The 26,357-nt window shown below is 50.5% G+C and overlaps 1 protein-coding gene and 1 pseudogene across 2 annotated transcripts in view; one reads left to right on the forward strand and one right to left on the reverse strand.

Moving 5' to 3' along the window:
* LOC149332799 (uncharacterized) overlaps nucleotides 1-17,243 on the reverse strand; it is a 30,044-nt gene extending 12,801 nt beyond the window's left edge. Inside the window, exons 1-5 of the mRNA XM_089558383.1 lie at nucleotides 16,990-17,243; nucleotides 16,374-16,382; nucleotides 8,346-8,636; nucleotides 6,647-6,820; nucleotides 5,519-5,887 (exon numbers count right to left, since the gene is read on the reverse strand). Coding sequence (XP_089414509.1) covers nucleotides 5,519-5,887; nucleotides 6,647-6,820; nucleotides 8,346-8,636; nucleotides 16,374-16,382; nucleotides 16,990-17,124 — 978 coding nt within the window. The 5' untranslated portion in view covers nucleotides 17,125-17,243. The remainder of the gene's footprint in view (nucleotides 1-5,518; nucleotides 5,888-6,646; nucleotides 6,821-8,345; nucleotides 8,637-16,373; nucleotides 16,383-16,989) is intronic.
* On the forward strand, nucleotides 12,057-25,184 carry LOC149332800 (ribonuclease Oy-like; annotated as a pseudogene). The gene is made up of 9 exons (XR_016285262.1): nucleotides 12,057-12,231; nucleotides 15,385-15,484; nucleotides 17,953-17,999; nucleotides 19,006-19,075; nucleotides 19,175-19,236; nucleotides 21,127-21,240; nucleotides 24,567-24,615; nucleotides 24,677-24,748; nucleotides 24,869-25,184. The product of XR_016285262.1 is annotated as a ribonuclease Oy-like (transcript).
* Nucleotides 25,185-26,357: the final 1,173 nt, after the last annotated feature.

Below are 26,357 nucleotides of genomic sequence, written 5' to 3' on the forward strand. Positions count from 1 at the left end.
CGTCACGGGCTCCATACTAGGGGCTACGAATAGCTTCGCAGTGCACTACCAATAAAAATGGCGATAAGGGTTTTAGATAAGCGCACAGACTTTTACCGTGGCCGAAATCAAGTGCCGTTAAGCCTAGAGGTCTGTCATGTTCTGTTCTGCAGCCACTTGGTCATTCTCTCTCACTTCTGCGTCACTTACGATGTCAAAGCGCTATTTTTTAACGTTCAAAGCAACGCGCCAAGCGGTTGTGGCAGTCATGGGAGCTGTATACTACTGAGCATATACACAGTACACTGAGAGTATTGTGGGTGAGTATATACGTACGCATAAGTGTGCTTTATATGCAGCATTACTTGTTCCGCAATTTCTGACATCGTGAGGAGTGTGAACTCGCTCCCCAGCCTGACCACGTACTCAAGCGACCTATCTGACTAAAATCTTAATGCAGGACTTAGGCGGGTGAGCGTTTTCGAAAAGCATCAAGAACCGGAGAGCAGGCAGAAACAGTGCATGACCACGATGCTCATGAAGGCCGGATTATCTCACTGTTGTTGCTGCTGTTGTTTAATCAGGCAAACAGTTTGGCCTAAGCGACCGGGAATGGCATTTTACCTGCGCCTTTCTATCAAATTCCCCGCAGCACGCGGACACGACAGCCGGTTCTGAAATTAGCAGAAGGCATATCGTTTCAGACATTATACGGCCGCTACGGTGGCTCAGTGGTTACGGTGCTCGGCTGCTGACCCGAAAGACGCGGATTCGATCCGGCCGCGGCGGTCGCATTTTGATGGAGGCGTAATGCTGGAGGTCCGTGTACTGTGCGATGTCTGTGCACGTTAAATAACTCCAGGAGTTCGAAAATATCCGGAGCCCTCCACTACGGTGTCGCTCATAGCCACAGTCACTTTAGGACGTTAAATACCATACACCAACAACTAGGCGTTACGACGTGCACCCACTACAACTGCCAGCACAACTGTTGCAATGCTAAAACCGCTTGCATCCAAATATCACCGCTATGCCGCTTCAAAAGTGGCCGGTGGAACCTTGTTGTGCCGACCAATCATATCGGTGAGCTCCTCGCGGCATCAATATTCACACCCACTGTATAGTTCAGCCAAGCTGGCTGTCGATACAGCTGCTGCCTAATTTTAAACAGTTTCAAGCCCATAAGAAGACAAGGCTCTACAGGACTCAACGGCTAACAAGCGCACAAACTCAGGCAGAGAAAAAGCCCAAGGCACACTGGGCCAGTTGGTAAACTACCTCGAAAAACCTCAACGCGCTACGCAGCAAAGGAATGGCAGCACTGGACGTGCACCTCGTATTCCACGCCCTGCTCAACACACACCCTAGTGCGCAAGAGAATGATGGGGCAAATGGATTGTCGTCCTGAGAAGGAAATGGCGCTTATATTTTTTTTTCGCACAAGGGCATTTATGGCGAAAGAGCGCAACAGCACAGGTTGGTTTTCGTCTCCTGAAGGTGAGGTCGGGTAAACTTTGTTCCCACTGTAGCATCGGTGGGTACTCGGCGGCAGTGGGGATCGAACCCCGCACCTTCCGCGTGTGGGGCGGATGTTCAAACCACTAGGCCAACGCTGTGGTACCTCCAATACAGAAGGGGTGACGAAAGCGCACAGCACCAGCGTTCACAATAACGCTGCTGTCGCGTACACACTCTTGCATGTCCTTAGCCCAATCGTAGGCGCCTGTCGATATATCCTCCTCTAGAGGGCGAATGACCCCAAGGCCTTTCTCCTGTCCAATGACCCACAGTCATTCCTGTCTGAAGACTTGAGCTGGTGTTGTGAGCTTTCTTCCCTTGTTCGAGCGTGTTATTCCCCTTGCTGGTACTGATAAGCCCTCAGTGCCCATGAAGCCCCACCGCGGTGGCTCAGTGGTTACGGCGCTCGGCTGCTGACCCGAAAGACGTGGGTTCGATCCCGGCCGCGGCAGCTGAATTTCGATGGAGGCGAAATTCCAGAGGCCCGGGTACAGTGCTATGTTAGTGCACGTTGTTGAGGTTTTGCGGGGTCGCAGCGGAGCACCAGAGAGAGACGACCACCGTGGCAGGCTTCTAGTTCCGAACTGCCCGTGCCGGGCGTGCGCGCCCAGCACGCGCTGTCCATCTTTATTTTCCTCTAGCGCGGGAACGCCGATCTCAGCGCCAGCGCGTTATAGCGTCGCCGGGCGCTACAGGGCCCCCCGCCTAGACGGAACGTCGAAATGTGGACTCGGTGGAAGAGAGGAGGGAATGAGTGTCCAGTAAGTTCATGTCAGGGTCCGGGAAGAGCCGTCGGGTGGAGGGCGCGGGCTCAGGTGGACGAGCCTGGCTGCTGCGCAACGGGCGAATGATGCAGGGTAGCGAGCTGACAATGGACATGGGGGCAGGGGAGGCCATTGTCGGGCCGTCACCGGCTGTAGTGCTGCCCGCTGACAAGTGTCAGCGGTGTTGGAGTGTTGCGGCTGATGTCCATGGGAATCTGACGCACCGTGTACGCGATCACAAGCACAGGAGCGGCCGAAACGGCTCCATGGACTGACAGCAGATGTGGTGGGACCGTCGACACAACCGTACGACCGTACTGAGGGCTTGGGGTGGGGCCTCTTGGGCAGGCGGTGTGGCCGCCGGGGTAGTGGGGCTGGTATGTGGCATATGCTGCGGTGGCGGCAATCACTTCGCCTTTAGCACGATCGCTCAGGTCAGTGACTGACGGCTTTGGCGGAATGAGCGTTGAGGCGGCAGGTGAGCGTTCGGCTGGCAGCGATGCTACGCAGTAGGGTACAGACGTTGGCGGAGTGGGGCACTCGTCGAGGAAGAGCTCGACTGACGGCGGCACTATTGCGGATAAGAGAAGTTGCTCACCGGGCTGTGCCGTAGATGCTGTATCTTCCGTATGGGAGGCGGTATGGCCGGAGGCGCTGAACAGGGTGGCGCGAGGCGCATCTGTCGCCGAGTTCGCTGACGTGGCAAACCGCGGTGGGCCAGGCATCTCACCGAGCTGCTGAGGGAATGAGTGCGGACTTGGGGCTGTGGAGTCGTCGCACAGTGCTGCTAGCGTAACCGGGGTAGCAGGATGTGCTGCGGGAAGCGATGCGGCAGCGTCTGGTGCGGTCGGTGATAAAGAAGCTGGGCCGGAGACGCTGGACTGGAGTGGCGGCGAGGCGGCGAGGGGCTGCTGAGGCGGGCCGGGTTCTGATGAAGGCTGCGTGGGCGCGAGCGAGACCGGTGCAGGGCCAGAGGCTGGCGGCGGCGAAAACGGGTCCGCTGCGTCGCAGAGCGGCGGCGGAACGTAGTAGACGCCGAAGTCCGCCAAGACGGCCGCACGCAGCTCATCGTATGGCCGGCCGCCGAAAGCAGAGTAGGTGAGCCGACGCAGGAGGTCGGCCGGGAGGATGTCGCAAAGGACTGCGTGTTTGAACGGCTGGATGGTGATGCCGTTCAGGTACATCGCAGCCTCCAGTTGGGCGAACCACCCGCCGACGCCTGCAGGCCGGAACGCCGGGAGCGGCGGGTCGAAACTTGGGTGCTGCCAGTACGCCATGCTAGGACGCCGCTGGGAAAGAAGGCACGGTTCGCCGGGTCACCACTGTTGAGGTTTTGCGGGGTCGCAGCGGAGCACCAGAGAGAGACGACCACCGTGGCAGGCTTCTAGTTCCGAACTGCCCGTGCCGGGCGTGCGCGCCCAGCACGCGCTGTCCATCTTTATTTTCCTCTAGCGCGGGAGCGCCGACCTCAGCGCCAGCGCGTTATAGCGTCGCCGGGCGCTACAACGTTAAAGAACACCAGGTGGTTGAAATTTCCGGAGCCCTTCACTACGGCGTCCCTCATAGCCTGAGTTGCTTTGGGACGTTAAACCCCAATAAACCAACTCAGTGCACATGACGGTGCGGGTACGGCGCTTCTGTTTTTCATGCGAAAGCATTCCGGAAGTATCCGCAAAATGTGCCGCCAGAAGTTTGTCCTCTGTAACGTCATCGGTCATATGACGTTGTAGAGGTCGATGTGGAGGTCGCCCAGGAGGCGACCGCGGCCACGTTTATTTGAGGGCTGCCGGAGGGGATATAGCGGCAGAGCAACGGAGGCAGCGTCCGGCCGATGTTCAGAGCGTTTTCCTATGCGCGTGGCCATGCTTCGTCTTCCTTGCGCGTGTCGAAACGGTAATGTAAATAAATGTAAATTGGTTTTTGAGGAAAGGAAATGGCGCAGTAACTGTCTCACATATCTCGGCGGACGCCTGAACCACGCCGTAAGGGAAGGGAGGAAGGTGGGAGTGAAAATAGAAAGAGAGAAAGAGGTGTCGTAGTGGAGGTCTCCGGAACAATTTCGACCACCTGGGGATCATTAACGTGCACTGACATGGTGGTGGTGAAAACTTTCAATTATGAAATAGAGTTTGGGAGCCACAGAGTGGCCCCGCTACATGGTCGGCGTCCCTAGTCCGGGACACCGCATGACAATGCCCCGTCTCTAGCCCATTTCACCAGAGCCCTTTGGGACTCAAGCGAGGAGCAGTTGAGAAGGGCAGTCTCCCATGCCTCTCTGGAAGGGGTAGGGGAAGGGGGGAGGTGGGGATTTTGAGTACATGCCCACACCATGTGGAAGATATCACAGGTCTCCCCACAGTGTGGGCACCGCCCATCCGTGTTAGGATCGCAATGCTTTAAGATTGCAGGACAGAGTAGAGTACCTGTCTGCAGGCGCCTTAAAGTTCGCTCCTCCGTCTTACTCAGACCCTTTGCAGGGGCCGGGAAAAGGCGGTGTATGTCGTTATAATGCGCTATAATTTCCTTGAATCGCACACGGGCGCCTCTTGCGTTTCGCCTCCATCGAAACGCGGCCGCCGCGGTCGGGTTCGAACCCGGGTACTCCTGTCGCTACAAGGTGCTGTTGAGGTGTACACAGAGATGTCGAGATGTGAAGTTGGAAGTTATAGCTAATCACATATGCACCTGTCAGTTGCCCACCGAGATGCCGACATTTGAGAGCTACTGGGCCCTTTCCATCCTTTCGCATTCCTCCACGTAAGCAGACTTAAGTGCCTTCAGAATTTCCTTTTTAGGAGCCCAACCTATAGCACATGCATCTACTCAAGACGGGTGCACTGAATGTGTGCAGTCATGACTCCTTAGAATCTATAACTCAGTGCAGCCATGGGATTACAAGACAAATCAGTGCAGCCATGGGATTACAAAACAAATGTGCAGTTTTCTCAAAACCTTGTCCCGCTGCGTGGCTCGAACCCGGAACTCTAGTCTGGCCGGAGTGGTCGCTCCACTACCTACGCCAACTAGGACGGTTAGAAGGCGGTAGAGCGAAGACCAACAAGCAGAAGTTGCAAAGATCATCAGCATCCACTTGAGCGTATATAGATATACGGTCGGTGCCCGGTTCGAGTCCCAGATAATGAATTTTCCAACTACGAGGACACCGTACAGCTTTTATTTGTCCACTCGGGTGGTCTGTAATGAGCGATCGCTGCGTTCACTGAAATCTCCAGCAGACAGAGAACATTCGTACGTGCCTGGAACCAGAGGTCCGGTGACTGCGTGACGTGGTGCGTCGCGGGTTGCGCCACGTACACGGATATCGAGACAGCACCGCCTCCTCCACCCGGCGACGAGTCGAACATCGGCGAAGTCGACTCCTCCGTCGCCAGCCAGCCGGGGATCGCGAAGATATCCATGGAAAACAAGACGACGGTGCCCGCCACGAACACAGCGAATAGCAAAGCGGCGAGCAGCACGCAGGGCAAGGAGACGTGCTCCTCCCGTGGGACCGGCGGGCCTCCGACGGCCTTGCGACCGTCCAGCTCGTACGGCATCATCGGCCACTGCCCGTCAGCTGATGCATCCATGTAGCCCAACTCAGAGGGAAAAGGGTACATCTCGCCCTGCGTGCCGTGTCCATCGCACAAGAGGGTTCAGGTCATGTCGCGCTGATACAAATGCAAGTGACATGTTAGAACTGCGCTAACTGGACGGAAGACGAAACGAAGAGCGACAAGGCAACACGACCGCCGAGTGCTGCGCCAGATATGTAGCCTCCCAATTTTGTCTGACGCACGGTTAACGCGGTTCCACTAAGGGATAACCCGTAGTGTACCAGAGCAGACATTTGGGCTAGTTGGTATGAATTCATGGTGGAAAAACAGCGCAAACTAAGACAGAACACAGAGCAAGAGGGGAGACACTACAAGCGCTGACTCGCAACTAAGGTTTATTAGAAAAACAGAACACAATATATACTGTAACCACCCACGACTGCTTACGTCATAACCCCGGGGAACCAAGTTACGTGCATGGCGTGCATGGCATCTCTTTCACGCCATGCACGTAACCTGTTTCCCCGAGGTTATGACGTACGCAGTCGTGGGTGGTTACTGTATATATTGTGTTGTTTTTCTAATAAACCTTAGTTGCGAGTCAGCACTTGTAGTGTCTCCCCTCTTGTTCTGTGTTCTCTGTCTTAGTTTGCGCTGTTTTTCGACCGTAGTGTACGCCTAATTCCCTGTGGCAATTCTCTTTGACAGACTCTCCCTACCACACCGCCTCCATGCATGGTGCACGAATATTCCTGCTCCCGTATATCCTTCCACACAGTTCAGTGCATCAAACCCAGCAGTTGAACAGTGCAAGCGGCCGTCACCCACCGTGGCCATAGCTGCCTGCGGCTCCTGGTAGGCGGGCGGCCACATGGCAGCTGGGGGAAGCCGTTGCACGGGTCCGTACTGGTAACCGGTTTCCGCCGCCTGCAGCGACTTCGGGAGCGCTTGACCGTACTGGAGACCAGCCAACGCTGGTTGCACAGGCATCGCGACGGATCCCTGTCAGGAAGAAGACGGTTGCCCCGTTGAGGCTGTGCCGTATGAACGTGCTCTGCAAAATTAGCCTGCGGAGCTCATGGCCTCGGCAGATTGTGCGTTCTCAGCTCGGACAGCTCAGAAGCTGACTTCGGAGCTTTGTAGATTATTTTCAATGATATTGTTACGTAGCCGTTGGGGCTCGTAACCGAAAGGCTTTAATGGGGGGGGGGGGGGGGGGGGGTGACCTGGACGGCACCGGAGAACAAGCCAAGAGCACCCAGAGAAGGCCGGGACCGAGGTACTTTCACTCGCCGGTGCACGCGACTTGCGAAGAGCAGCAGCCCAACGGCTGCTTGTGGAAACGTGGCAATATAAAGAAAAAATGTACCCCCTTTGCCAAAAGTAACCGAGCAACAGGTTTTTGCTTCTCAACCGTATAATGGAGCCTTTACGGGACCCCTGAAGATCGAAAGGCGTCAGAACGTGAATACAAGGGTTCACCTTACTGTACACAGATTCAGAGCTTGAGGACTGATGTAAGGGCTTCGCTACACGGCTAAGACACAAACCACCTGCGCCGGGTTACTTTTGGAAAAGACTGTACATTGCTTACGAAAGAGAAAATGTTTGCAAAATTTAAGAAACTCGCACAAAAAGGCACAAAAATATCGACACATCCAGTCGGAAATTAGCAGCATAAAAAATCTAGATTATACGTTTTGTGTATTACTGTGCTAGATATGAGTACTGAAAGTTCCAGGCTGTTCATGCTAAACCTTTCAGGCAGTAAAACAGAAATCAACTGCTCGCGCGCAGCGCTTTGGGCTACTTCACACTGCAGTGCCAAGGCAGACCCTGGGCCTTCTGTACTCCCTCTCACAAGCTGCTCGCAGCACTGCGGTAGGTAGGGGCACCCTGAGCCAATCGGGATAGAGCGCGCTACTTAACTGTATAGGTAGCTTCATCTATGTGAAAAAAGGTGTACAAGTATTTAGCTCTTTTGTTTCTGTAGCAGGTGGCGTTTGGTGTCTTTTCTTGTTCTTGGACGGGCGAAAGCCCGTTCTAAAGGGACTGGCCCAACTTGTTTTTTTTTTCTTTTTATCACCAACAGTTCGTATCAGTTATATTGCCACGTCCGAGTTGTTTTCAATCCGCCACATGTATATACAAATATTTATTCCTATGTGGCCACTTCCCAAGGAAACTGGGTCTAAAAAAGGTTGGGGCAGCAGTGTGTTGATGGAGGCGAAATGCAAAACAAGCCCCTGTGCTGTGCGATAGTCAGCGCACGAGCAGTCGAAATTAGTCGGAAGCCCTCCACTACGGAGTCTGCCATAGCTCATCGGAGACGCTCTCGTTCTCATTTTCGCTATTGTCACTGCGGCAGTAATGAATTATTTCCGGGACAAGCTGTATGCATTGTATAGCAGCACCAACATTCCTAACCTCTGAACTCACTTGCATAAACATGCACTGCGGGAGCGCAATCGGTACATCGCGAATTCACGACAACAGGAAGTCCCAACGAAGCCGGTCTGCACATTACCCTCGCCACTGTGTCTCGTCGCTGGGGGTCGAACTGCGGAGGTCTCGGAGGTTGCGGCACCAATGGAGAGCCGGCCATGGAAGGTGCCAGCGAGCCCGCCCGCGAGGCCGCCAATGAGCCAGCCAATGAGCCTGCCCGTGAGCCAGCCCGTGAGCCAGCTCGCGAGCCCGGCCGGACAGGCGGTCCCGAACCTCTCTTCGGAAGAGGGACGGCAGAGGACGCCTTGCGGCGCTTCCTGCGGCTCTTGCCCTTCTCCCCGACGGGCGGGCTCCGGTCCAAGTCGGAGTCGTCCTGGGGCAGCGAGTAGCGGTACCACTTGGACGGGTCCCAGTACGGGAACTTGGCCATGGTCGGCTGTGCGGCGAACCCCTTGGGGGTAAGAACCGTCGAGGCTGGTGGTTCTGAGGTGGCTTCAGGGACGACGGCTTCGGACCGAACGCGTCAGGACAAAGGTGCCGGGGCGAAGGCGTCACTGCGGAAGCTTCGGGGAGCAAAGTTTCAGCGGAGACGATGTTTCAAGGCCGAAAGCTGGATGACGGAGTTCGTCGTGTCCGCTGGACTAATGGCGGCAGGCCAAGAATGGTGCTCGGCGTGACCTCGCGGAAGTGCGCGTGGCGCGATGATGATTCTCGGCGCGAGCGAGGCCAGCGGCGTACGGCAGAGCAGGAATGAAATAATATTGTTGTTGCTGTTGTCCTCTAAATAATGGCGCGTACCCACTGCGGGGTATTGGGTACTCAGAATGTTAAAGAAGTAAATAAATGAGGGGGGAAAAGTAATGGTAATAATGATAATAATAATAATTAGTAAATAAATGAAAGAAATTCGGATGTGTAATTGAAATAGGCTAAACAAATACTGTGAGATCGGTGACTGAAATAGAGAACGGGGCTAAATATTCCATGTTTCGGAAAGCTTTCGTTGCAGAGAAATATTGATCATGAGAAAGAGCAGAGCTTAAGACGGCAGCCGTTGAGTGTCTGTAAGGAAGTTTTGAATGGCGGAGAGCACATTCCATGCAGTTACTGTGTCCAAGGGAGGAAGCCCCAAGAGAAAGAAAAACCCCAACTGACAGACTTAGACCTAGCTGTCGTAACGGATGCTCCAGCAGGCGGCTCCGTAAAGAGGAGAAACGGCGGCAGGTCAACAAGAAATGATCTATCGTTCCGGGTTCTCCGCAGAACGGGCACAGTGGGGAGACCGCCAGACTAGACCTATAAAGGTAGAAGTTTAAGTGAGGCACGCGACAACGTAGACGCGTGAAGGAAACCTCAAGCTTGCGTGATCGCCATCCTTTACTGCACCACGGGTAAAGGAGATGCCGGAATTCCGGAGAGGAGGTCAGAGCTGATGCTGCGGATTCTTTCAAGAGCAGATACCTGCGAAACCTGGCATCATCCAGCAAATTCACTAGCGCAGCCCCTTTCACAGCTTTGGTGTGCGCGTCTGGCAAAAGCTCATCTTTTGCTCTCTGCTTCTGTCTAATCGCTGCGCTTCTCCATCGCTACTGGTTCACACTGCACCATGGTCGTCTCGGAACCACTGATGGCGGTTAACTGTCAGATTACTTCTACATGCGAAATGACCAGTGCCGGTTATGCATGGAGGACACTGTATAGGAGGTGGCTTCGGATAAATTTAGACCAGCTTGTTCTCTCCCACGCTCACGGAAACAAATAACATTAAACAGCTAGGTGTTCTTTTTTCTTCTGCACTCGATCAAAACTAATCTCGGTGGTTCGCTGATGGCGTACACTATTCGTTTGGTTATCGTAAATGCTGATTCCCTGCTCTGGCGCATTCGAGCCGAGAATAAGCGCAAATGCATTAACAGGGAAACTGCATAGGTTTTAGAAATCAACGAGCTTAAGAGGGTCGAATGTGTGAAACCTGCAGGTAAAGCATGCGAAGTATTTTTGGGTTAGCGCTTGAAATAGTGAAGTAATCGCCGGTTAAAATCCGGACGCCCTTCAAGCTTCTCCGCAGCGCACAACGCTAAGTGTGTGTGTGTGGGGGGGGGGGGGGGGCGAATGATGACGTCATCGAATGTATCGGTACATTTCCAACGGACAAACGCTTGCTTTGAAGGAAAAAACCAACGCCATCAAAGGCGAACCCTGCCGAGAGTTGTTTGGCAGCGTCTAACGAGTCAGGGCAGGGTCAGGCTGACGACAGCGGTAATTTGAAATCATACCTTCCGTGACGTCACGCTGAATTTCCCTGCACTCCTCCGGTGTATTGAGGAGAAGCGCAAAATTCAATAGTCGATTACGTCACTATTTTAAATCCTAGTGCAAAAACACTTGGCATGCTTTACCTATAGCCTATATAGATTTGAATCCTTGAATTTCGCGAAATTTTCAAAGAAGTGCTGCAGTTGCCCTTTAAGGATCTTTCGCAGTAGCATCTAGGTCTTACCTGGATCCTGCGCATTTCGGACGACGCGCAGGATATTTTCCCGGGTCGCGTGGAAACCGGTTCCACCCAGACTTCCTTGCATGCACGATGTGCGATCCCTGCTTTCAGGGGGGCTTAATTGTTGGCAGAAGGGAAGCAGCGCGACATGTACCGTCATCTGCTTTGGAAAGTCCAGACCTAGCGATAATGTCCTTGACGCACCCGAGCAAAGGATGTTTTTCAGCGTTAATCCGAATGCATTTCTGAAGCCTGGCTGTTACCATGAGTTCACAAAAACAGGTCCCACAGCTCTTTCTCTACGAATTTTATCCGCACTCTGCCGCACGCCTCTGTGCCTTCAGAAATATGCAACCGTGTCTAAGGCACATAATTAGTTAAATGCATGCAATAAATAATAATTAAGTAATAAATAATAAATAATTGGAATAGTTTGCCTGCTTCTTCCCTCCAGTCTTTAGATATGCTGGAATTAAGTATGTAATGACTATGAAATCTTGCCTCCCTTCAGTTCTTGGGTGTCGGTGTTGATTGTGTCAGTTGTTTTTTTTTTGTGCTTATATTTTATGTGCAGTAATAACCGCTTCTACTCAATGTGTTGATGTGTTTTGTAACTTGTGCTTTCATGCTTTTTTTTTTAATTTTATGTAAATGCATACCACTCCTGCTTGGGCGCTCAGCCTGCAGTATGTCCAAAATAAATAAAAAATAAATAAGACGGAATGTGTGTAAAAATCAAAATTACAAATAATTTCAGCGCTATGTGGCTGATGGGCGAAGAAAGCTGAACTAGATAAAGCAACCAACTTGGCTGGCTGCTCGGAGCGCCTGACTATTTGCACACACAGTTCTTCAAAACGTCATTACGTGGGAGCACAGCGTTGACTCTCTCACTTCCAAAAACACTTACGCTGCAAAAGTGATGCGTTTTATGAAAATTCCGTAAGACACAAACGTGCATCATACGTGCGGAGTCGGACGAAACCTCGAAACCGGGCTTTCGCTAACCTCGGAGACCATGAAAGCAGCACGATGACCCCAACCCACCCCTCTCTCTATCTCTCTCTCTGGCATTCGAAAAAGAAAGGTCGGTTCTTTTTATATATATATATTTATAGACCATTCAAACGGAGTATCATGCCGAGTGCACTGGCGGCCAGGCAGCGGGACAACATGTGGACGTCCAACCTGCTTACACCGCTGTTTCTCGACCCGTATCTTATCAATGCTCTTATCAATGAGCTTCGACACGGTGGCAGTGAGAGTACGACGGAACGTCACGGGATTGTCCCGCACAAGCGAATCGTATAGCGATCAGCGGCCTCCCAGCCGACTCGACGACGCTCATTTAAAGCGCCCTCCGCGAACGGCACAAAAACACAAGTGCCCCCCTCTCTGTCGGCGAACACAACCGGAGCTCCGCAATAATGCGCTGTCTGGCGTTGGCCGCTGTGCTGTTGGCTTCTGCGGGGTAAGCTGCATGCGATATCTTCTTGAGCGCACTGCCGAGTCCCTTTTAAGAAAGGGGTGTGACAACTCAGAGCGGTACAGGGTTTCTGTAAGGTGTCACTCTGTACGACCCCATAAATTGACCTGGTTTTCTATATGCAATGTGGTCGGAAATTAAGTTCAGAGGAAAGACAGGAAGCGAAAGTAATTCTCAATTTTCTGTCACCTGTATATGCGGAGACAGGGCAGACCATGATAGATAATTCATAGAGTAGTTTGCTCTCGGTATACCAACCTGATGACAGCTGTCACCTGGATACGACTCCTAACGTGTCTTGTTTGGAAAAGTTATAAAAATTTCCTTCCCTATCTAGCTAAATTAACCTCTCGGTCTTGTTCATCCACATTTCCTTATTTCTACTTTTTTTTCCAAAAGTGACTACGCGGTGGCTTTTGAACAAATCCCGCACCGTCTCGGACCTCTGTGATTTGGTTGGTTTATTGAGGTTTAACGTCCCAAAGCGACTAAGGCTATGAAAGGCGCCGTAGTGGAGGGCTCCGGAAATTTCGACCACCTGGGGTTCCTTAACGTGCACTGACATCGCACAGCACACGGGCCTCTAGAATTTCTCCTCCAAAGAAATTCAACCGCCGCGGCCGGGATCGAACCCGCGTCTTTCGGGTCAGCAGTCGAGCACCATAACCACTGAGCCACCGCGGCGGCTCTCTCGAACCTCTGTGAAGACCTCATTCGCTAGTGTCTGGAAGCGCCGACATTGCGTAACAACATGTTCTATCGTCAGGTGTCTCGTGTGGCTGCCAAAATCTCGCCAGTATCATTTCGGCCTTAAGTATCGATCCCTATTAGATAGTCTCGACAAACTAAAACGTTTCGCTTGGAAGCGTCGACGGAAGCTCCTCTCTGGATTTTACCTGTAGCCGTCTATACAGAGCCCTACCATCGGCACTTCCTTTCACCAGTGAATGTTGCTGCCCTGCATACTTTCGCCTCCTTTGCCCCGAAATCGACATTTTACTGGCGAGCCACACGGCTTTCTTTCTGCGCGCAGTATTCGCATTACATCGGTGCAGGTGCCTGAACAGCGCAGAGTGTTGTCACGCGACCACGAGCGCAGGACCCACGCACAAGTGTTCCCGCATATGCGCATTCGTACACACCTGCTGAGCGAGCGGCTGAAGCGCCGGAAAAAGGAAGACATTAAAAGAACAGAAATGACAGATCGATTGGTCTAGAGGAACAAAAGCGCTGAGAGTTGTTTCTGGAGCTTATGACGACATCACACCGACTTCCCCGAAGCCCGGCAGCGTATTGTGCACTATAAATGTGAATTAAATGTTACTGCCTCTGTCGTGCTGTGCAGGTAGAGAGGTTTATGGCCCTCCTAAAGTATACAAGTCTGCGCTAAACTCATCAGCTGTTGCCATGTAATGCTGCACCATCCCTTATAAAAATGGTCTATAGGCAGTCTATAGACTTCTTATTGACTCTACTGACTTCCTATAGATATTGTTTTTTTTGTATATTCAGTTTATAGACCGTCTATAGGCAAAAGTCTACTAAAAGTGTATGACCATAAATCTATAGATTGTCTATAGACTGTCTATGGCATTTGTATTGCTTATAGACTTTTGTTATAGACATTCTATAGACTTTATAGACATAAGTCTATAGACACTCTATAGACTGTCTAAAACTTTTTTTATAAGGGATGCAGCCTAGTTTCACCTCGAAGTATGTGCTATCCGAAACCCTGAGAGAAGTACGTAGATTATTTCATTTTGTTTACGAGATGAAACAACACCGTGAACTATGGGAGGCGCCATAGTGGAGTGTTACATTTAATTAGCCCACCTGGGAATCTATAACGCGCGCAGAAATCGGAACACACGGGCACTCCTGCACGCGGCCTCCATCGCCAAAAGACGTACAGTCGTGAGCACTGCGAGAGGGAACGCGGTTAGAGCAATCATTCATTGGTCACTTCAAAATTATGTAAGTAGTTTTTTCCCTTGGCGTACAATATCCCACAGCCATACTCAAATTTACTGGAGAAATAATCACCATATTTACAGTTTCGTGCAAAAGGTTATTCCCTTTCATATTGTTCACCACTGTACTTCTACGACGTCCGTGCACTTATGTAACCATGCACGTAGTCGCTATGTACTGTAACAATCTTTTACTCGCCACTATAGTCGCGCGCGTGTCATATGACATGCGTGGTTCCTGCTGCCTCATACGGCTTGATGCACGTTATTTATACGCCCGTTATTTTTTTACTCTAACATAATGCGAGAATCATCCTCATCATAAGCCTGACTACGCCCACCGCAGGGAAAGGGCCTCTCCCATGTCTCTTCAATTAACCCTGTCCTTCACCAGTTGCGGCCACTGTATCCCCGCAGACTTCTTAATCTCATCCGCCCGCCTAACTTTCTGTTTGCCGCATCCTACTTGCCTTCTCTTGAAATCCACTACGTTACCCTTAAGGACCAGCGGCTATCTTACATTCACATTACATGCCCCACGCAAGCCCATTTCTTCCTCTTGATTTCGACTAGGATGTCATTAACTCGCGTTTCTTCTCCCACCCACTTTGTAGTCTTCCTGTCTCTTAACGTCACCCCTATCATTGTCCTTTCCACAGCTCGCTGCGTTGTCCTTAAGCTGAACCCGTTTCGTTAGCTTCCACGTTTCTGCCCCGTAGGCGAGTACCGGTAACATACGGCTGTTGTATACTTTTCTCTTGAGGAATATTGGTTAACTGCCATTCATAATCCGAGAGAACCTGCCAGATACGCTCCACCCCATTCTTCCCGAACCTGCCAACGGGCTATCAAGGACATCGTAGCGGGGTGATCCAGATTAATTTCGAGCACCTGGGGTTCTTCAATGTGCACCGACACCGCACAGCCCACGGGCCTCTTTTGCATCTCACCTCCGTCGAGATGCGGCCGCAGGGATTAAATCCCGAAACTCTGGCCTCAGCAGACAAACGCCAGAGCCACTAGAGCAGCTAGTAATCTACTGCCAATCAAGGCCAACTAGCCCGTCTTACCATTTTAACAAGTCATCTACTGGGTGCTTCCACAGGCGATGACATTTTTTTGTCGGTGGTGTAGTGTTTGGCGAGCGCCCCCTTTTCACTTGCAGTGGACTTGATGCGAAAAGGTCTCCGCACGAGCCGACCGTCACGTACTTCATGTTCAGTCAGCAGTGGAGCCAGGGTGTTTGCAACGCCGGCCACGAAAAGGTCAGTTCGGTTAGACAGCGTAAGTAGAGACCACTTGTCCGCAATTGTTTCAGTGCGAAAGTACTACTTCACACGCTCAAACTGAACCAAGGATCATGTGTGGAGCCTCGGAGTAACTCGGGTAAGCTCGGGCTAGTTCGGATGAGCGTCGCGCAAGCTGCAGCCAATGGGAGGAAGCCCGGATAAGTTCGGAGGAGTGCCGCGCCAGGTGTAGCCTATGGGAGGAGGGCGTCGCGTCAGCTGCCGCCGAGAGGAGAGAGGGTGAGAAAATAAACAGCGAGAAACGTGGTTGCGTGCACATGCAGGAATGCCAGAAAGAAGAGACGAAGAATGAACACATACTTTCGGACGTCCACTCGGTTTACCTGTACGTTAAAACCCAACAACTTTTTTTTTTGCACACACCAATATGACCTTAATTACCGCCCTGGCCCTCACGCAGTGCATGCAGAAGAAGCACGATCATGAAACCTGATGCGAGAAAGCTGCGATAGCAATCGGATTTATGTCCGATTGCTACTTTTATCCTTTTACTCTACTGCTTCACAAACGCGACAGAATTTTTCAGTACGGCGAAGGTAGGTGGCGCTGCTGGAGGGTCGAGGTTAAAGGCCCTTGGCTTTAGTCGAGGTGGGTCACTAGGCAGGTGACTGGAGGGCCGCTGGTGTCTTGAATTCTATTTCGCGGTCACTTTTATGTGTTCGCATTAAAACCCCCCAGTCGGAAAATGTGACCGTCCGTCTGAAGCCTCAGGTGGCAAAATGCATAGAGTTTCTTACTATTACCTAGAGGGAAAGCTGGCGGTGCTGCACTTCAGCCACCATGGACGCTCAAAGCATCATGGGGCGGTGAGCTACTTGTTGCGGGACAGTTGTATTTTTTCGGGAACACGGAGTGGCTTTACTGAGATGTTTCATTCCGAAAACGCTGTTTGTGTGTGCGCAGACGACTTTCGCGCGAGCGCAGTGTGCAAAAGCCATAGTAGTGAAAACGCGACGACACACGACGCCAATAAAAGGTTTTACTCTTCCGAAATGCCATTAAAAAACCTCTTAAATCTAAACAACAACATTTTTTCTGAAAACATATTTCTTTTTAAAAGTGCGCTTGTTAATTACGAAATATTAGTTTTTTTAGTGTTCGTCACTTGGCCAATAGGAGAGCGAGTCGTCTCTTATTTTGGGCAAACTTTGCACTTAAATGCTTTTCTGCTCGTTTGTTGAAATCATTAGACAAGATAATGAATGTTAGGACGTTTGTAGTTATCAAACAGCTTTACTTTTTTTATTATTTTTTGGCCAAAAGTTGCAGTTTCGCAACAAGTAGCTCACCGCCCCATGATGCTTTGAGCGCCCATGGTGGCTGAGGTGGTCACGTGGGGTCACCATGCAAACTCCCATAGACGGCTTGCCAGCTTTCCCTCTAGGTAATAGTAGGAAACTCTATGGTAAAATGGAAAGAGTGAGATCCTCACTTCCGCTTTCTGAAGAGGGAGTGTGGGAGACGAAGGGATATTGGATGCGGAGAGTGGACGGCGTTTCACACGATGATCTAAGGACTGGATCAGGCCACCCGCTTGTACGGTCTGAACCCGTCAGCGGCAACGGTTGCTCCGTCCCGGGGGAACACTGATGCTGCATCAATCGTATTCGTTCCGCTCCTGCGTGGCCTTCTAGTAGGCGAATGCTGCCATGTCCGAGGATTGAGGCACATGATTTGGTGGTGGATGGCGCTTCTAGAGGCTGAGCTTCCACGTAGACGACCCCGGCATTTTCGTCAAATGCCACTGGTACGCCAATCCCCCTCCCCAAGTCTCGCCTACAGCTTCCTGCTACATAGGATTAGAATGCTAAGTGTAACTACCCTCCTTCCTAGAGCGTTCTATAGCGCTTATTGCTCGTTCCTCAGTTCCGCACCGTCGTCGACGTGCGCAGCGCCACCTGCCTCCACTGGCAGGAGGCAAAATGGAAAGGGAAATTTCCCTCTCACTTTTGAGTGAAAGAGGTGGTGGAGGACGATGGGTGGAAAAGTGAAAAGAGGAAAACCCCCTCCTCACTTTCAGAGGAAAGGAGAACGAGGGGGAAAGAAGATGGGCGGCGACGGTTGGCTGTGGCGTCCGCCTCGGTTGCGGGAGGTGGTTGTTTTGATACCCACCGTCCAACAACGATATGCACAAGCGGACGCCGGCACCCGGATTCTTTCTTCACTGTCACACTAAAGCTAGCGCTCAAACATACGCGTCACACACTCCAAATCATCCTGTGATTTTTTTAGCACACATAAGCATTGTTTCAGGCTTTATCGAGAAAAATAACGCGGCAGTCAGCTGATACTGAGACAAAGCGGTTACACACCCGCTAGATTGTGTGGAGAGGTCAAGAGCACTGGGATAACAGACGCTCTTTGTTGGCTTCTACTGACACCTTATCTAACCTTGCCTTCCATCCTGCTACCGCTCATTTCCACAGTGCATCAAGGAAAAGGAGAGAAGCTTCTGGACAATACACGGACTCTGGTAAGAATGCTTATGCCCATCCCAAAGTGTTCAAAATAAAGTACAGTGGATGTTTCTTGCTTCCTGTTCACACAGAAAATGAGGTTAACTTTAACAAACGAGCACATGCATTAAGGCACCAAGCAGGCTTAAAGGTGCAGTGAAGAGGAATCTGAACTCATCTTTTTGCCGCGGGAACTCAATCTACACGTTCCGAGCATTCTTAGAAACTTCGACTTATTGCCCTGTGTGGACGATTTCCCTAATTAAATTGGATTAACGTCAGGCTCCCGACTTCTTTTTTTTTTAATTCTCCCCGTATGGTGGGCGAAGTCGACCAACGCGTGGAGTGTCTTTCACCCAGTCCCATGGCTGCTTGCCGCTCTGCCATCGGCGGAGTAATACGTAGTAATCCGTATAAGCAAATAGTCCGCGTGTATTTTTATTTCTGCGGGCTTCTTTTGCGCCTATATTATCTGCGAATGAAACTATTTATTCACGGAAACCTAAAACACAAAATAAAGCGAAAGCAAAGCCTCCACGGAGCTGGCTGAAAGGCACTCTACGCGTTGGTCGACTCCGCCCACCGTACGGGGAGAATTAAAAAAATAAAGGCGGGAGCCGGACGTTAAATCGATTCAATTAGGGAAATCGGCCACAGGGCAATAAGTAGCAGTTTCTAGGAATGCTCGGAATGTGCAGATTGAGTTCCCAAGGCAAAAATACGAGTTCAGATTCCTCTTCGGTGCACCTTTAATGTGCGAAATCAATTTTCAAATCACAGTATGTTTCTTTGTCTTTGTGGCAAAGAAAATCTGGCAGAAATTTGTAACCTAATAAACAGATAATCGTACAAGCTTTTAAGGCACCAAGCAGAAAATGAGAAGTGTATACTGGAGTGTGCGAGAAAGAAAACTCTACCACAAAGCAGAATTTTTTCTTGCGTGTAAAAGATCACCGACATGTCACACAGAAGAATCCGTCACGTCTGCCTATAATGGAGTTAATTCCCGACCTTCCAACGCAGGCCCTCTTCGAACACCTCTGATCCCGAATTCTGCAACCGCACGCTCCAATACAACGCCACAGTTCTTACGGTGAGCATGCATCGGAGTCAGAAAAAGAGGCTCTTGCTGCGTCACGCTTTACTTTTTTCTCAAGGGTCACCTGTAATGAGTGTGTAACAATATTTTCAGCCTCTGTTGCCTCAACTCGACCTCTACTGGCCTTCCGTGAGCGAGGAAAACAACAAGTTCTGGTGAGTACAAACCCATCATTAGGAGCTAATGTATTAATTACGCTAGTTCGCTAATTCGCGTGACTTCTTAACATAGCCTATTTAAAGCGTTTAAACGGCTAGCGAACATGAAGGCGCTACACACTGCGCGAAGACGGACTCGAACGAAGACACACGTCTCTCCTTCCAGTGCATGTACCGTCTTTGTCAAAAGCAACCAGGCTGCGTGGTTTGCTTCTATAGCTTGTATACTGGAGCCCTCGTGGCTTTCCTGAAGATCAAAAGATGTTGGAAGGTAAGAAGACCCCCAGTCCTTACCTTTAACAACCATTTCAGCTTGAGGGAAGCTGTAAGGGCTCCACTGTACGAGCTAGAAGTAAACCATGCAGCCTGGTTACTTTTGACAAAGACTGTACGTCTTCCCACATTCCAGAGTCCCGCAGCATTCAACGAACTAGCCCGCGAAATCTTACGCCCCTGGCAAGCAGGCAGTTTCAATGCTCATCGAGTCGGCCTATATGGTGCTCGGCTGCTGACCCAAAAGACGCGGGTTCGATCCCGGCCGCGGCGGCTAGAATTTCTTTGGAGGAGAAATTCTAGAGGCCCGTGTACTGTGCGATGTCAGTGCACGTTAAAGAACCCCAGGTGGTCGAAATTTCCGGAGCCCTCCACTACGGCGTCTCTCATAGCCTTAGTCGCTTTGGGACGTTAAACCCCACAAAACCAACCAATCATCGAGTCGATGGTCATCGCACTCAATGGGGATCGGCCGATGCCAGATGGGAGTTTTCCATTGCCACTGAATAAGACGGGGTTAATGGAGGCTCACAAACGACCACTAGAACCCCAAGGGCACTGGAGGGCAGGCTCGCACTCGCTAAACGTTAAAAAAAAAGATAAAAACGTAAAAGAAGCAAAAAAACCGTTCTGGTTTAATAAAGTCAGACATCGTTAACCAGTTCAATACTGTCAGGTGTAAACCAACGCTGTTTTTGTTGTGCGCCGTGCCCCTGCGCTTAGCTGGCATCCGCCTCTTGGCACGCTGTGCGGCAACCGAGACCATACAGGGCCTCGAAAGAGCTGCAGCGGCAGTAGCGGGGACAACCGCCGGCCACTGATTTTAAAATTAAGGGCGTATTGTTGCCCATCGTGGCCGCACCGCCGCTGTCTGCGAAATGTGTTCAATTGTGAATTATTTAAATACTTTTGAGAACATATTTTCAATTAAAAATAGCAATTACTGTAAAATGCAACTTCTCTCACAACTCAATGGCTACTGAAATTTTCCGCGTGCCAGCGTTGGAATTGGGTGGCATCAAAACTTTCGATAGCCATTGACTCAATGGGCCCTGAAACTGCCGTGTGAGAGGGACGAAGCAGAACTTACGCATGCCGGTAAGAGGCCCCGTGAAATGCTTACTACGCGTCCTCCAAGTTGGATCAGAAAGTCTTGGCGGCCCAGTTGTTTGGCCGATTTTCTTGTACGGTGGCAGGCCACGTTCGCAGACACATCGACGGAATGTGAGAAAAAAATACTGAGGCATCCAGCAAATCAGTTGTGCGCACAGCAACGAAATATCCGGGGGGGGGGGGGGGGGGGGGGGGTAGGTTGAAGGAAAATTTGGCCGCCGCGGTGGCTCAGCGGTTATGGTGCTCGGCTGCTGACCCGAAAGACGCGGGATCGATCCCGGCCGCGGCGGCTGGAATTTCTATGGAGGAGAAATTCTAGAGGCCCGTGTACTGTGCGATGTCAGTGCACGTTAAAGAACCCCAGGTGGTCGAAATTTCCGGAGACCTCCACTACGGCGTCTCTCATAGCCTTAGTCGCTTTGGGACGTTAAACCCCATAAACTAAACTGAAGGAAAATTTGTCTCGCATCTAATCGGAGTCATTTTTTCTCTCTCGACCAGGAAGCACGAATGGCTTAAGCACGGCACGTGTGCTACCGTGGTGCCCAAGCTGAAAGGACTTTACAACTTCTTCAACACGACGCTCAACATCTACCTGCAGCACAACATCACGGAGTGAGTCGCGCGCAAAAACCGCCTCGTGCGAGCAGAGCAGCATGGTAAATCATGCCCCGTAAAAGATCAACTGCACTGGAAGGCCACCTAAGCTGTGTAGCCAAATCAGCAAACATGCAATGTTTTGAGCTTGCGCGTCCTCGTCACTGCACCACGAAATTCCAGCTATGCTCAATGTAATTTAAAGGCACCAGAAACTTTGCGCGTGCGTGCGTGCGTGTGTGTGTGTGTGTGTGTGTGTGTGTGTGTGTGTGTGTGTGTGTGTGTGTGTGTGTGTGTGTGTGTGTGTGTGTGTGTGTGTGTGTGTGTGTGTGTGTGTGTGTGTGTGTGTGTGTGTGTGTGTGTGTGTGTGTGTGTGTGTGTGTGTGTGTGTGTGTGTGTGTGTGTGTGTGTGTGTGTGTGTGTGTGTGTGTGTGTGTGTGTGTGTGTGTGTGTGTGTGTGTGTGTGTGTGTGTGTGTGTGTGTGTGTGTGTGTGTGTGTGTGTGTGTGTGTGTGTGTGTGTGTGTGTGTGTGTGTGTGTGTGTGTGTGTGTGTGTGTGTGTGTGTGTGTGTGTGTGTGTGTGTGTGTGTGTGTGTGTGTGTGTGTGTGTGTGTGTGTGTGTGTGTGTGTGTGTGTGTGTGTGTGTGTGTGTGTGTGTGTGTGTGTGTGTGTGTGTGTGTGTGTGTGTGTGTGTGTGTGTGTGTGTGTGTGTGTGTGTGTGTGTGTGTGTGTGTGTGTGTGTGTGTGTGTGTGTGTGTGTGTGTGTGTGTGTGTGTGTGTGCGCGCGTGCGTGCGTGCGTGCGTGCGTGCGTGCGTGCGTGCGTGCGTGCGTGCGTAACCTTTAAATGACAATGATCAGCTACCACCTAGCCCCAACAAGAAGTTCTCTTAATCCCAGCTATGCAATGCCTAGACCAAGAAATGTCCGCCTCGGTGCACTTCCCTTTGCCAACAACAACAGAGGGTTCGTTAATTTCCCATCCAAAGAAAACAAACAGCGTTAATGGAATTCTAGAGACGCCCAAGGGCAGAGGGAGAAACACACGCCGACTGGTCCCGAGGAGTGCGCGCACCGTCTGGGCGATCTGTGCACGCGTTAGTGGCGACGCCTGCGTCACCCTCGTGTGTAGAACGCTGTAGCAGTGTGCTCCGCGCAATAAAAGCTAAAATAAGAAAGCAGCCCATGGTTTCCTGGCAAAGCGCCCATGACCGCCTTGCTTGTCAGTCTACTGGGCTCTACTTGCACGCAAGCACTGTCTCTAAATCGTACAAGCTGCGACAAGGTGACGGTTTTTATGCGAGAAAATGCGCCGCCCAACCGCTCCACACAAGGGTGACGCGGACTGTACGCGGTCGGCATTAGCGGTGACCGCTTCAGTTTGATGTTGCAAAGGACACACCAAATTATTTCTTCGATTTTTGCTCATTGCCATGTCTTCTGCCCTTTCTAGTTATGCTTTTATGGGGTTAAACGCCCCAAAGCGACTCAGGATATGGGGGATGCCGTAGTGGAGGACTCCGGAAATTTCGACCGCCTGGGGTTGCTTATAGCGTGACATCGCACAATACACGGGCCTAGGGCATTTCCCCTTTTCTACTTGTCGCCTGGATTCCACGTTTGTTCTCGGACCTCTCACTAGCCTTTGGCTATTGGTCCTGAAAATCTCTTTGTATTTTCTGAATATTACGATGAGAATAAAAGATGATCACGATGAAAAACTTTAAGAAGGAAACGTTAATAATAAAGAGAGAGAAAAACAGCCACTTGCCAGCGCTCGTTTAAGATCCACAGGTGCTAAAAAATATTCCGGAGCAGTGATCGCTCATGCCTTACCTGAAAAGTCCCTCAATTAGGATCAAAATTCCTAAATTCACGCTCTTTTACCTGAAAACTTCGTTAATTTGAAAAAAAAACGAGAATATCGGTCGTTGAAATCTCTGGACTTCGCGTTAAATTTCCTTAACCAAATTTAGACTGAAAATTCTCTGAAAAGAGGCTAATTGCCCGAACAGAACGTCATTATACCGGAGCCCCCCACTACGGCGCCTTTATCTCTCCTCCTTCTTTCACCCCTTCTCAGAGTGCGAGGTCCCGGTGTCCCTCGAAAAGTGTGCCAGTTACTGCGCCGCTTCTTTTCCCCAATTCCAGTTTTCAATACCGGAGAGTTTTAGCACAGCACGATCCACGCACTGACTGCGGAACAAGTCGCCATTGCCCCAGCTCCAACACACACTACATCTCAGTGCATTCTTACAGATTCGCAGACAGCGTATCTCAGCGGCAGGACAGCCCCGCTATAGTCGGATATAACTTATAAGTCTGCAGTGAAGCTCGGCCTATATTCAGCCTCCGCGCACAGAATTCCTCCACGACGAAAAGTAGTCCGTTGTTTAGCCGTTTCTTGTTACCTAAAGAAGAAGCTTGTTACAACAACAACAAAAAAATATGAGCTCTTATCATTTTGATACGTGGATTGTTTGATGTAGTCAAATATTAAAAAGCTGATTTCATTTACTGTTCCGATTGGCCAGCGGAGTAATTACATGATATCGCGGATCACGGCCCAGTGTTAGCAACTGCTGTTCTTTCTTAAGTTGTATCCTATGACAAAATCCTGCGAGACAGCTACACCCGTGTCTAGCAACCACACGCCTTAGCCCGAGCGTTTCTCCTCCGGGCACCCGATACGGATTTCAGGGACCAGCCTACACAGACATATATACTTCAGCATCTAAGACAAAGGGGACGAACCACCCCTCCGCAAGCTAAACACTTTCAACAACAACCCACGAAGACTACACACAATACAACCGCAGTCATTTGACCCGCCAACGAAACCAGCTAGCGCAGGAGGGGAGGGCCAGGGCTTTGCGCACAAGACCTTTTAAAAATCCGGACAGATAAATACGGAAGTGTTTGTATTTCACTCTACCGGCTGCAAATTTTTCAGAATGCTGCTTCCATACTTGGGGACAACTTTTTTGGAAATGCAGCCGAGACTAGCAGGAAGGGAGAGAGACGGGCCTTTGTCCCCGTACCTTGGGGGGGGGGGGGGGGGGGGGGTTCGTTGTTGGGACTAGGGGTGAGGTTGTGAAGAAAGTACAGGGTCGCTAATACTGAGCAGCCCACGGCATGAGGACAAAAGCCCGTCTCATTCCCTTTCCTGCCTAGACTCTGCAGCATTGCCTAACATAGCTATTCCGAGTATAGCATTTCAACATTTTGTGCCTCACGAGCAATCGTAACAAAAAAAAAAAACTATAGCCGGCAGCCATAAAAGAAGCGTCTCTAAACTGATTCGTGAAGAATCAAATCTCAACGTCTATATTTAATGCATGTTTCAGATACCTTCGAAGCAGCGGAGTAGTGCCGACCTCTGAGAGGACATACACGGTGAGATTGCAGCAGGAGGTTATAAGCAGCCCTAAATTCTTATCCCTTCGTTTCCTTTCAGCTACAAGAGATCAAAGACGCTCTCCACCACGACATCAAAGAGGCGGCCAATTTTGTGTGCCGCGACAGTAAAGTAAGCGCTTTACCGATATTCAGATTATAACTTTGCTCAAAGCGGCACTGAGCATCACCACTAGGTGACAATATGCAGGTGCATCGCCTCTATAGTATGTGCACATCTTCCCTGTGACAGAAATACTCAGCGCCTGTCCTGGCCGAGATTCGGCTCTGCCTGGACCGAGGGCTCCGGCCCATCAACTGTAAGGTCAAGCACTCCGAATGCGATCAGGGAGGCGTCTACTACTTGGCTTCCGGCGCCTCCTACGGCAAAGGTGGTGCCGTCTCAGTGACGTCACCACTCACGTGGCTACTGCACTGCTGCTGGCTGCTTACTATCAGCGTCATATACCAATCCCACTCTACCGAATGATCGACAATGGTCAATAATAAAGGCCACGTGTCTGGCATGAGAGGCCCCATCGTCGGCGGGTACGCAATAATGAATCTTATCGAATGGTTTTCCCGGTCATTATTTGCCACGGCCGGTTTAATTTAGATATGGCTCGGTGACAATCGAGCCGATAACGAAGCATGAGAGGAATGCGACTGAAATGAAACTGTTGCGTTATTCCAATCAAGGGTGTACACGACGTAGTCACATCGGAGTAACTTTCGTGCTATCTGCGCGCAATCTGAGTCAAGTGTCTGAGTCTGAGTGAGTTTTGTGCAATCTACGTTCACCTGTGCGGTGTGCCAAAAGCGCAACACCTGTGTCTTTCAATTTCTTTTCAAGAGGCTAATCGCTTCTGGTTAGTTCATTGTGGGTGGTACAGCCGAAACAGACGAAAGACAAAGTAGAATATCATATAACTAACAGCGCAAAAAAAAGCAGGACACACGACGAAGAACGGGGACACACAAGCGCTGTAACATAACTAACAGCGCAAAAATCAAGACACACGACGAAGAACGGGGACACACGAGCTTTTGTGTGTCCCCGTTCTTCGTCGTGTGCCTTGCTTTTTTGTGCTGTTAGTTATACGTTATGGATCACCAACTAACCCACACTCTTACCCTACTGAAAGTAGAATATGTCTCTTCCGCTTTGTATTTCGTCCCTTTCGCACTGTACCACCCACAATGAACTACTGTTACCAACTCGCCCAGCCATCCATCCTTCTTCAGTGTACTTCTGTCCAACCCTCCTCGAAATTCCAGCCCACTGCGTTCCAGACTATCCCAGTAGGATTCCCAGCGCAATCTAGTGCTACGGAAGTCGAATCCATCGTTGGCGAGCTAATAATGAGCGCGGTAGGGAAAAGTTGCTTGCTTTGAATAAAACTTGCAAAGGTTTCCATGTATCCAAAAAGAAGACAAACTTACAATAAACTTGGTAACACACATAATGCCTGCTTATCCAAAAAGAAATAATTCTTCCACAATTGTACATATGCTTAAGAAACTAATCACTCCCGTTTAATGTGTTTTATAGTGGATTCCGACAGAATGATGCGCACAACCACTTATTTTGCTTTATAATGAATTAAATTCACTTGACCGCAACAAGGAACTCTTAGGTATCAGTGCGGAAGAGCGTATAAGGTTTCTCCGCGATGCGTTCTGCCTAGTTTAGAAAGCACAATGGACTAATATATAGCGAAATTTCATTAAAACTCTCCAAT

Source organism: Amblyomma mixtum, chromosome 8 (assembly GCF_055824585.1).
Source record: "Amblyomma mixtum isolate Tamu chromosome 8, ASM5582458v1, whole genome shotgun sequence".
Classification (NCBI taxonomy): Eukaryota; Metazoa; Arthropoda; class Arachnida; order Ixodida; family Ixodidae; genus Amblyomma; species Amblyomma mixtum.